Consider the following 12496-nt stretch of genomic DNA (forward strand, 5'->3'; position numbering starts at 1 on the left):
AGATGCGTCTTTGTAAGTCCCTGTGCCTGTGAGGATGGCCTTTTACATTTAAGTCATTTTACTCAAGGCCAAACCGAATCCACTTTCACTGAATGTCAAGTGCAGTAATTCTGGGCAATTATCAGTGTTACGGTCCACTGTCCAGTGATTAGGGTTTGTAAGTCATACATAAACACAAAATACAGCAAAGACAGCAGAAATGCAGATCCATGAAAGCCGTTGCGCCTTAATCTGCTTTGACTGACAACTTAGTCATTCACATATTTAATTACATTTCAGTCATCCAATGGAATTAAATATTGAAGTTGCAAAACAATGTGCACCTTCTCGTTTACCTCGTTTAATGGTCCTTCATTATTGAGATATTGAGAATGCAATGAAATCACACAACTACTGAATGAGTGTGAAAGTCCAACTTACTATTCCTAGTAGTACTGTAGCTCAAACAGTAGAGCAAAGCCAAGGTCATCGGTCTGGTCAAGTCAATTTTTTTATAAAACCATCTGCCAAATTCTTAAATATAAATGGTCTAAAGGGAGTCCAAACATATAAATATTACACTTAATCTAGGGTTTCCTTTCTTTTTTTCTTTTCTTTTTTTTTTTAACACAAACGTCTTTCATGTAGTTGTGAAATCATCAGAGACAAATCTTAATACCAGGTTTAAGAGACATTCACCTGATGGAGACTTCCAATCACAGCTGTACCAGGCCCTCATCTATTTGACTTTGGGAGCTTTGCTGAGCATGCCGATGAGATAAGGCTGGATTTATATCAAATATTAAAGCTACAAAATCTGTCTGAAAGAAACCCAACAGACACAATGGCACAACAAGAAGCTTTTCAAACACATTCACACAACCAGAGCAGAGGCATTCTGCAATGAGTAATTGAGACCTCTATAAAAGTTTCAAAAATATTGATGGGAACAGAAAAGGAGGAAATTATCCTTTGCTCATCCAGCTGCTTTTTAATATTCTTGTGGAGTGAAGGGACATTTGGAGAATGGCAGATGCTTAGGTGACCTGTCTCCCTCAGGTCCGTACATCGTATTAGTTTCCTTGTCACACATACTGGCTTATCACCAGCTCCGCCACAGACTTCCAGTCCAGCTGACCGGGTGGTAAGGGACCCAGTAAGGGACCCAGGCTTCACCATGACGGGTCCCCAATGGCTTTACTCAGTGGTCTGTGAGCCGGAGCAAGCTGCCAATTAAGGATGTGCATTTTGGTCATGTATATATTCAAATTGGCAAGGGGATGCTGCACTATTTTTTTTCTGGATTCTGTCAAAGCAAAGTTGAATGCTACTTTGACAAAGCCTTATGTGAGGTTTTGAAAGTTTTACAGAGAGAGAGAATGAAAAATATAAATTACAATCAACTGACAGAACAACAGACTAAAAATATAACATTGTTACTTGTTAAAAAAAACAACACCTAGTAAAAAAAAAATAAAAAATAAAAAAAAAGTCACACAATTAATATTACCATGATCAATCATTTTTGAGTATTAAAATATGCTGCCTGAATATGCCAGCACAGACAAGTGCTCAAATTTGCTTCTGAAGCAAAATGTCTTGCCACAAAAGCATTGACACTTCATTAGAAATCAGAGTAATTAGATTTTGAACCGCCTGCAACTTATGGAAAATGGAATGTACTGTATCTTCTCTATACATCAATCCCCAGAGAGTGGAGGCTCAAATCGACAAAAGCGTGAAAAGCAGGACTAAAAACAATAGTATGAAAAATTAAAGCACACCTGGGAGGACACAGCAGCTCTCCAGAGAGACGTCTGATTCACTACATTTGAATTATTGATCATAGTCCCTGCTGACAGCTGTACATATGAGAACAGCCTCACAGGTTTAAGAACCGTTAGTGACTTATCTGCTCAGGTTTACATAGTGCTACTGATCCATGCCTAGAACAGGCTAGCGTTCTGAATTATACATAAAAGTGGTCTGTCCTTTGCTATGGTATGGCAGGTAAAGGTGATCACAAGAAGACATTTATATACCTCTATTCACAACAAAGCCCGTCAGCAAAGACAAATAAGTGTAACATAAACAGCTCAATTGTGCTATATACTTAAGTTGTACTTCAGCTTGTTGTTTTATCAGATAATAGTGCCGGTCAGATACTAGTGCTCTGTCTGCTTAAATGTCAGCGCTAATGTCAGCGTTGTTTTGTTAGTGTTGTATCGTTTGAATGCCCAACCTGTTGTTTGAGCACTCAATTGGAAAACATTTAAAACCACACTGTCTACATACAATGTGTATTCTTTTAAAGGAATCGTTCAACCAAAATGAAAAATTTGTAAATGTACTCACCCTCAGGCCATCCAAGGTTGTAAAAAAAATGTCTTCATCTGAACCGTTCTAAACAAAAGGCAAATTAAAACATCACAATAATCCACACAACTTTAGTCCACCAATTAATGTCTTGTGAAGCAAAAAGCTGCATGTTTGTAAGAAACAAATCCCTCAGTAGGTGTTTTAATTTTAAAACTTCTTGACAAAATGCCATTATAATACTTCCTCCAGTGAAAAAGTCCTTCCCCTGTTGTCCTTTCACTTCAAAATCCATCAACATATTTGTTTAGAACCATTTTAAATGGGTTTCGCTTTTGTAAACGGCGATTCATCTATAAATATTTCTCTCCTGATTCAGATGAGGTGACTTTTCACTGGAGAAAGCAATTATGGATAGAGGATATTTCAGACGGAAGCCAGAGTCTAAAGCAAAAAACATCAAACACGCAGCTTAGACGTTAACTAATGTTGTGTGGAGTTTTGTGATGTTTTTATCAGCTGTTTAAACTCTCAATCTGACGGCACCCATTCACTGCAGAGGATCAAGGGATGTAATCCTAAATTTGTCCAAATCTGTTCTGATATCTCAGAATAGACATCTCATCTACTTCTTGGATTGCCTGAGTGTGAGTACATTTTCTGAATTTTTTTGGGTGAACTATTTCTTTAAGTGCACTTACTTTCAAATTGAATCTTGTTAGCGATTGTGAAAAACAGAAAGACGTCACACTTTTTCCTCCGGTGTCTCATTAGAAAGCATGCTGATGGCATCTGCGGTATGAGCGGAAGTGCTGGCTTCAGGACTTGTGTTGATAGCCGTCCGCCGGAATGGGGTCTCCCCAACTCCTCCTTCTCTTTTCAAGTTAATGGAGTGCTAAGATGACATTAGGCATTTTTTCTAGCTGCAACACGCGTGGTGGAAATGAAAGTAACATATTGGCCCCTGATCGATATCTGGATAGGAGACGTGTGGGGAATACAGCAGCAGAAAATAGAGACTGCGTCACCGCTGCAGCACGAGGAGACGATGAGAGAGTGTTCAGGGTGAAGCGATGAAAGTGCCGATCGATGCTGTCGAGACCCTGGAAAGATTCCTAATGAATAAATCATGCTCGCAGAGGTCTTCAGCATTTAGACCTGGATCTGCAGAGCAATTCCTATGCTAATAGACTCAAGGATTATTATAATAGGGCATGTAAACAAATCATTATGGCTGATATAAATATCATCTATGACGTTATTAATATCTCTAGAACTAATTCTGAGAGGCTGTCACAGTTTATATTATTAGTGTCGTTCCATATTAAGTCTCAAGGCTTTTTTGAGTGTCAGCTATGTGATGAATTTTTGAGCATACGTGAGAACTGCAAATTAATTTATGGATGATAATTAATTCAATCATTTTATACTACCCAATGTGATTCATTCAGTACTGCAAACATGTCATATGAGACAAGGTAAAAAAAAAAAAAAAAGAATAAAATAGAGGAAAAATTTTTTTCATGTCAGCCTTTTTCTTGTGACCCAAAAATGGAGCGCAAACAAATAACTCACACAGATGCTTATACCAATCTATCTGCCACAAAACAAGCCAGGAGCGATACATAAATTTACAGCAGGAAGGAAACTATACTACAACAAACTTGCTTATGAATCAGAACTACTGGCAGACTCTAAGGGATATTGGCTATTAGAGTAATGCTTTCAATTATTTTTGCAAGACTACAGACAAATTTTGCACTGTGATGTGTGTGGCATTACATGACTTTGCAATAATCAGTGTTTTTGTCTTGTTTTCCAGTAAAAACATTTTTAAAAGGAATTGTTCACACAAAAATGCATAATCTATCATAATTTACTCACTCTCATGTTGTTCCAAACTATGACTGAATTTATTCTGTGAAACAGAAAACATTTTGCAAATGTTTTGTTGTTTTGGACACCACTGATGTCTATTATACAGAAAAAAAAAACGAATTAAACATTCTTCAAAATATTATTTTGTGTTCTTATATGTTTGAAACAAACAAGAGTATTAGTAAATGATGACAAAATTAAAATTTTCCTTCAAAAATTATCAATAATATTTATTATTCAATAATTATTATATCCTATTTTGCTGATTTGGAGCTCATGAAACATGTCTTATTATCAAGGCTGAAAACTCACTTCAACATTTTTAATGGCTAGTGCTTCTAAAGTAAATGCATCTTGTTCACAACTTTGCAGATTTTCACTGAAAAACAAGATTAACATGATAATTGTTTGCAGGGAAATGCATATAATAATATATAATAATATATGTAATAATGGGAAACCAATGATAAAACAGCCAAGTGAAATTAAATGGCAAATATGTCAGGCATACAAAATAGTTCTCAGAGAATCCCCTTCCACTGTACTGATGAAGCCTGTAATTAACGGCCTGCTATGTGGTGACATTAATTAGCATCAAAGTTACAAAGCATATGAAGTTTGCACTGATGGGGCCTTTGGCCTCTACTTATGCATCAGAAAGGTAGGAGGTCCAACTGTCACTATAGCAGAAGCTAATTTATTCCTAGTTAATGGCAGCTTTTCCACACATTGGAGATTCAGAGATGAAAATGCATGTTCAAGTCAATTAAAACAGAGGACGTTCCCTTTCATGTGCAAAAACTGAACAAGGGTCGCCAAATACGTGGTTACGCTAATTTTAGACAAAATCACAAGGTCATGTTTGAGAATAGGAAAGTCGAGAGAAAATGTGTGTGTGGAGCGCTAAATTCCAGGCACACTGTGTGACCACTTTGACCCCGGATGAGGACACAGAGCAGACAGGCTATTCATCTTTTTTTGCCCGCTCACAGTCTGAGCAATTAAGGGTCCGTCTATGACTGGCGTTCTGACCCCAAATGCGGCATGATTATAATAAATTGCTCAATTAATTCTAGTCTTGCAGTATACACAATTTGCTAATCCGAGTTGTGTTTGATTTAGATTTCCAACTAGTGGTAACGAGTTGCCGGGCTTATCTGCCCCTCAAACACAAGTCTAATTTGTGCCCTGATTCCACAGACAATGCTAGAAAAATGTGAGCAAGTACAATAACAAATCGGCATCTCATTAGCCTGAAGACTGAGACTGGCTATCAGTGTAGGTGTCTTCATAGACATATTTGAAAGTCTCATTCCAAATTAATGCCTCCATAAATGAATGAACCAACAAACCAACCGTTTCAATAATGCATGCCAACAATTGGCCTCTGTGTGATTAATGTTAAGTACAGACAATAGCAGACTGGCTTAGTGGTCGACAGCGGGATTGATCTGTCCTCATTACCAGCTGTAGACGAGGAAGAGCTTACTATGTGTCAGCAGCATCTACGTCTATGTCCAAGCAGACTGGTTTTATATTTAAAATCATTTACTCACCTTCAAGTTGATTCAACCCTGTATAAGTTTATTTCTTCAGTTGAACACACAAGAATATATTTTGAAAAAAAAGAAAGAAGTTGATGGTCCATACTGACATCTACTTTTTCCATACTGTGGAAGTGAGTGGGAAACTGTTTGGTCACCCATATTCTTAATAGTGAGTGACTTCTTTTGTGTTTTCAACAGAAAAAAAGAAACTTGGTTTGGAATAAACTGAGGGTGAGTAAACGATGACAGAATTTGACCATCCCTTTACTCAATCCAATCCATTTTATGAAGAAAATGAATGGAAAAAATACTTCCGTAACTAAAGCTGTGAAAAAAGTATGTGTTCTCTATTGCACTCTATTTTACCTGACTTTACACTTCCTCCTCATGAAACTCCGGTCAGGCTCTAATTAACAAGCTCATTGGCTAACAACTATAGATTTCCATAGAAGGAGGAATTCTGGAAGGATTTCCAGTGATGTGGGCGGCATTGCACAGGGTACTGGCTAAATAAAAGCCAGTGAGACTGCAGGCAGTGAAATGGGCCAGCGTGGATCAATGTCAGGTTCACCAGAGCCAACAAAGTGATGTGATTCACCATAATGGAAAAGAGAATGATACTGTGTGACATACCACCATATGAGTCACTATGAGCGACAAAGTAAGAGTAAGGGACAGAAAGGAGAAGATTGCTGAGGAGAAGATGAAGCTTATTGTGAAAGATTGTTGGAAATCTTGTCAGTTCATTGCACGAGGGACAAATGAACCACTACAGAATAAAAAAAAAACACATTACAAGAAAACCCTCTGTATCGAGTCTAGCAAATCTTTAGGGGAGAATTGGTGATGCCCAATCATTCTTTTGAGTCAATTACTTTATCCAATTCATAAAATATTTCACTCAAGATTTTGACTCAAGTTCAACTCTAATCTGGTTGCAATGTTTAATCAGACTAAAGATTATAAGTGAAAAAGGACTTTTAAGATCATTGCACAAAATAGTTTCTGGTGCCTCAAGCATTCAGATTTTTTTTTTCCAATGGGGTGAACTAATCCTTTAGCAAAAGCACAGATCTATTAAAATATGCTCAGAGAAATTCACTTTCAATGCAGGTGAAATGAGGCAAGTTTTGCTACACTATGTATTTAGGACAGACAAGTATCTAAAACACATCAGGATGTCCCCAGCGGCACCTCCTTGTCCCTGATGGGAAGTCTAAGAGGTGTTCCAACACACGCTCTCCTCTTGAGCGGTGTTTAATTAACAACCCAGGAATCCTAATTATGGAGACCTCAGCATTGATTTTATTTAAGCAAGATTTAACCCAAACAGCCTCAAGAGACGTTCAGAGCAGCTGGCGAGGCTCGATTGGAAGACGAATATCCTAGCAAGTGGCCTAAAATACCTCTCATTAAAGGCTTATAATCAACGTGCCCTCTAAAATGCACCATCAAAAACACACTCACACTATGTCCACAATGCATGTAAATAGTTTTCTCAAAAGGTCAAATGCAAATATGGTAGAAGTAAGGGCGGAAAACTTTTCTAATTTCGTAACTGAAAAATTCTTCACCAAACTTCTCTAGTTTTATCTATTTCAAGAGTAAAAGTAAATGTCATTCCAACTCAAATGAAACCTTTGGAAACTGTAAAATGAGTTAAGCGACCTATTATTTGTCTTCATTAAAAGGAACATTTAGTGTAACAGATGTGGCCTTGCTTTACATTTCTAGCATAACTTCACATGGAACTTCCCATGGCTTTTCCATTATTTAATAGTAAAAAAATGTCCATTAAGCTACATTACATTTCTCCAATTGAACTCAAAAGAAAACATAAATTATTAAACCTATTTAGGAAAGAATGAGCAGCACTGATATGTTGACATGGCTGTGGGATGGAAACACTAGCGGGATGTAGGCATGCAGAAAAAATGATAAGAATGAGTTTGATGTCATAACACACGCCTTGAAGATAAATATTTTCTTATAATATAGCATATCCACATGAGGGACTGCATTGTGTCTATTGGCACTTTACACGCTCAGAGAATACCGTCTTAGTTGCTAAGCAACGGTTACATAAAAAACACAAGCTTAAATCTGAATCCCCTTTGCACATGAAAGTGTCTGGGGATAAAAGTGGGGGAGTATTCCACAGTTCTTAAAAAGATGGAACGAAGATGAAGACAAAAGACAATTAATTATAGGTGAGAGCAACTCACATAATTACACTGCTTGCAAAGCATCACAGAACTACATTTTTCCTCCTCATCCACACATTTTATCCATCAATTAATCCAGACTGAACTGCTTAACATAGATGTCATTCAAACTTTATTCTGTAGATCTTTTCTGTTACTAAGTCTCAGATGTGCTATTTTGTGTTTTCGTAAACTTTATCACTTTCTCATTCACATTATCAGTTTAAAGATTGTGTATCATTGTATGAACAAATGAAGGCCATTTATTTAAAGAACCCTTTTCAGTGGTAAAGATTATGACATCATATCAGAAACTTTTACAGGGTTTTACAGCGAACAGTATTTTAAAATCAGGCGTCACTATAGAACATACTTCAGCAGAGGTTTTAATCATGGTTAATCATCTGAATCACTTTTACTAATTGTTAATCACGGATAATGAATCAAACTCTTCAACCTGGCATACATATAAACCTCATCCAATATATGCAACAACAAAAAATTTTTTTTTGTGATTTATGCAGTTTCCTAGAAAAAGCATGCATAAATCGTGTAAATTAATCAAATCAAATCAAATCAAATGACTTTTAGTGTCATATCACCACAGCACATGAGGGAAATTCTTGGGAGTGTGCTCCAGACATTGCAGAAACAATTTACATATAGACATACAGACTTATACAGATGACAGTATGCAATATACACATACATATAGTCAGTACACACAGTGTACTATTAGACATACTTGCAGTTAACATTACACATTATACACAGTATGTACATACAGTTAACAGTACACAGTTATACACAGTATGTACACATTCTGTATTATGTAGACATAGATTCACATAAAATATGCAAAAGTGCAAGAGATTATAGTACATGAACTGGATATGCAAAATGTCATGGATGTGCATTGGATGGTATCCAGTGGTAGTAGATACATTATTGTATATAGTGCAGTATGTAGGCTACGTATAGTCCAGTATTGAACTGTGTTGGAGTTAAAGTGTAGTGTATGGCATACCAAATTGTAGGATTATGCTGTAGGGTGTTATCGCCTCATTGTTTACTGTTTTCACTGTTTCTTTGCATTGTAGTTGTCATGATTGTTGAACTGTATCTCTTTAAATTATAAAAAAGAACACATCTCTTGCCTTCATGATGAAATTTTAGGTGTTGTTGTTTTTTGTGCAGGATGTAAAGAACTATGCATGATGGGTTGAAAAGCTTCATCCAGTATTAAATGGGTGTAAACAGTATACCCAATTTCTTCTTGCTGTTATTTAAAAATCCACATAAACCATAGTCTCAGCCTCAGATGTCACGCCCATGGACCGTTGGCTAAACTTCTGATGCATATGGGACACAAAAGTGGAAGCACTTCGGGAGTATCGAAGTTGTCATCGGATTGGTAAAATTCTACAGTATTTCTGAGAGAAGTGTGTGTCGCATTCTTTGGGAAGTCGTGGCCTAATGGTTAGAGAGTCGGACTCCCAATCGAAAGGTTGTGAGTTCGAGTCCCGGGCCGGCAGGAATTGTGGGTGGGGGGAGTGCATGTACAGTTCTCTCTCCACCTTCAATACCATGACTTAGGTGCCCTTGAGCAAGGCATCGAACCCCCAACTGCTCCCTGGGCGCCGCAGCATAAATGGCTGCCCACTGCTCCGGGTGTGTGCTCACAGTGTGTGTGTGCATTTTGAATGGGTTAAATGCAGAGCACAAATTCTGAGTATGGGTCACCATACTTGGCTGAATGTCACTTCACTCACTCACTTTAACATTCTGCCTGGAAACAATGATGCCGTGGCGCCAAACCCCCTCACAAAAGAAGAAAGCCATAGTGTTTACTACTGACGACGAACGCTTATCAGAACCAACTAAACACTGGAGTTTTTTAAAATGCCTCAGAGAGTTTTACACACCGATCTGTTATTGTGGTGATTTGACGAAATGTGACGCTGAACAAAACAAACTGTGATTGATAGTTTGACATGTTGGTCAAACAGCCTCATGGGCAGGCCTTAGCCAAGGAAAACTGCCATAAATTCCAGACCTTCAGCCGTCAGTCTGAAGGTCTGGCTATGCGAGACTACATAAGTCATTACTTGCAGTAACACCTCCTTTATTATACAAAGTGCTATTCTGAGAGAAAAAGCAATGAAAAGCAGGCCAAACAATATAATCAGTGTGTGCACATGTGGCACCTTGTGAGCCAATGGAAGCCAGTTAACTTGTCCAGTGAGAGATGGTCAACATTGAACTGGTCAGGTGGAGTGTGACAATGAGCAAGAATTACTGCAATTGCAAAAAAAATAAAATAATTATAAATAATAAAATTCACAAACTAGGAATCCTAAATATGGAGACCTCATTGATTTTAAGCAAGATTTAACCCAAACAGCCTCAAGAGACGTTCAGAGCAGCTGGCGAGGCTCGATTGGAAGACGAATATCCTTGCAAGTGGCCTAAAATACCTCTCATTAAAGGCTTATAATCAACGTGCCCTCTAAAATGCACCATCAAAAACACACTCGCTCTATGTCCACAATTCATAATAAAAAAATAATAATTAAATAAATTATCTTGCTCTATTTGACACACATGGTTTTCATTTGGCTTTCCCTTTAGCTCATAACAAAAAAAATTGCTGTGTGATAGTGAGGAAATCTAGCTGATTTTGACACATATTGAAGGTTTCTATTTGGCCTCTCATTTAGCTCATAACTAAACAAAACAAAAAAATGCAGTGTGAAAATGGACTACGGCAATTGCAAAAAAAATGTATAAAATAAACATAAATAAAAAAATGTCTTGCTCATTTTTTAAACGTCTAAGGTTTTCAACCCCTGTGCTATGAAAACGACATCCAAATTGACATTCTGTCTTTTCACCAGCCCTAGTATGCGAGAACCGCTGGTGTCAGATGCCCTGATTCTGCTGAGCTCAGTTTCAAATGATGTCCTAAAATCTGTGAGGGCACAACCGAAGAGGTAAAAATGAGCAGCCTTCTACTAAACACAGCACCATGTCTTGACATACAGAACAGATCCTGCACCAGCTAAAACATTACTCGAAAACAAATTCCACAGTAGTAAGTGGGACAATGCACATCTGGCAGACAAAAGCCAGTGGATTATAGTCTCTACTTGATGCTAAAGCTAACATTCTTTGCTGTTCTTAAAGGACTGTCTGAACAACATGAGCATATTAATAGTTTACCTTGCACTAGATCCTCCTCATCCAGATCCCAGGGCACACAGCCAGGCCAGCGCATGTTGTCTTCCATCCAGGACCATGGAGACGCCAAATTTGCCCTCTCCATCCCGGTGTAACCTTACCTAACTAAGGCTGCTGGCTGTTGTGGCACACTCTCAGTCTTACTGACCCATCCAGTGCTTCTCCAGCAGCTGGTGCAGCCCTCCCCATCCCCCTTTCCTCACTGTAACACTTTCTCGCCCTGCCCAGGAAGTGGGCTGCACAGCAGATGGTTAGTTTCTCTCTCACTGTCTTTGTCTTACTGAACCCTCCCATTATACTTTAATCACAACCACTTAATGTGCAGCAGTGTCACAAATAAGTGATATATATGCAAGTCATAGCTTTGAAATACCATAGCTAAAGTGTTACTGATCTAATATTAGCCTTGACAGGATGGCTTTTATATCTCAATTAGAGAAAACGGCATCTACACGAACACCACATCCAAACATCTCTGCAATTAGTGGGCTCAGTGATGCAGCTTCAGTATTTGTGTGGACTCACTTGTGTTTCTGTGGATAGTATTCAGCTCTGGGTAAGGAGGACATTACAGTGCCACATCTTAATGAATTTAAAGGATAAGTTTACTTCCAGAATAAAATTTTCCTGATAATTTCCTCCCCCCTGCGTCATCCAAGATGTCTTTCATGTCTTTCTTTCTTCACTTTAAAAAAAAAATAATAATAATTTCTCCATATAATATACTTCAACGGTGGCCATATAAGAAATTAAAAAATTAAAAGAAATTCAGTTTACCTTAACATATATATATTTACCTCAACATATATTTAAACCTTAATTCGAAAGATTAATAAAGGATTAAAAAGCATAATAAACATGAATACATATGAAATAATAATTTAATATTGAACTAGAAAATTGCGTAACTAGAAAAATGTATATTCATTTTATTAATTCACATGACTTTTCCAAGTCTGGAAACCACACCTTTTATTTTATTTTATATACATTTATTTTAAGTCATGTTTAGGTTCGGGCACGTCTCTTTAACTCACTTAAAAAAATGATTTTTGAGATTAGAAAGTACTTTTAAGGTTATGGATAAATGAAAAGCTTGCAAAAGAGGTATTTTGAAAAATGGCTAAGGATTTGAATAGGAAGTGGCTGGTACTGCTGACCACAGAGGACGGTCAGTGGCGCCTGTCACAATGTCAGCAATATTATTGGGACTATCAGTCATTAGTCGTTGAGATGCAAAACATTTTATGCTAGCCTGTACTAAATGCTAGCTTAGCTGAAGTTTCAGTGACAGAATAAGAGAGCAAAGAGATGTGTAAGAGAAGTGAGAGA

At 37.5% G+C, this 12496-nt stretch overlaps 1 protein-coding gene across 7 annotated transcripts in view; it reads right to left on the bottom strand.

Moving 5' to 3' along the window:
* Window positions 1–12496, bottom strand: part of kaznb (kazrin, periplakin interacting protein b) — a 153768-nt gene that overhangs the window by 44085 nt on the left and 97187 nt on the right. The window contains exon 1 of one of the 7 annotated variants that reach the window (XM_059537166.1): window positions 11147–11295. The exons of the other annotated variants lie outside the window; for them this stretch is intronic. Within the exon in view, the coding sequence (XP_059393149.1) occupies window positions 11147–11249 (103 nt within the window). The 5' untranslated portion in view covers window positions 11250–11295. Of the gene's footprint in view, window positions 1–11146; window positions 11296–12496 lie in introns of those variants that run through there. 7 annotated transcript variants of the gene reach the window in all.

This window comes from Carassius carassius, chromosome 44, assembly GCF_963082965.1.
Source record: "Carassius carassius chromosome 44, fCarCar2.1, whole genome shotgun sequence".
Lineage (NCBI taxonomy): Eukaryota > Metazoa > Chordata > Actinopteri > Cypriniformes > Cyprinidae > Carassius > Carassius carassius.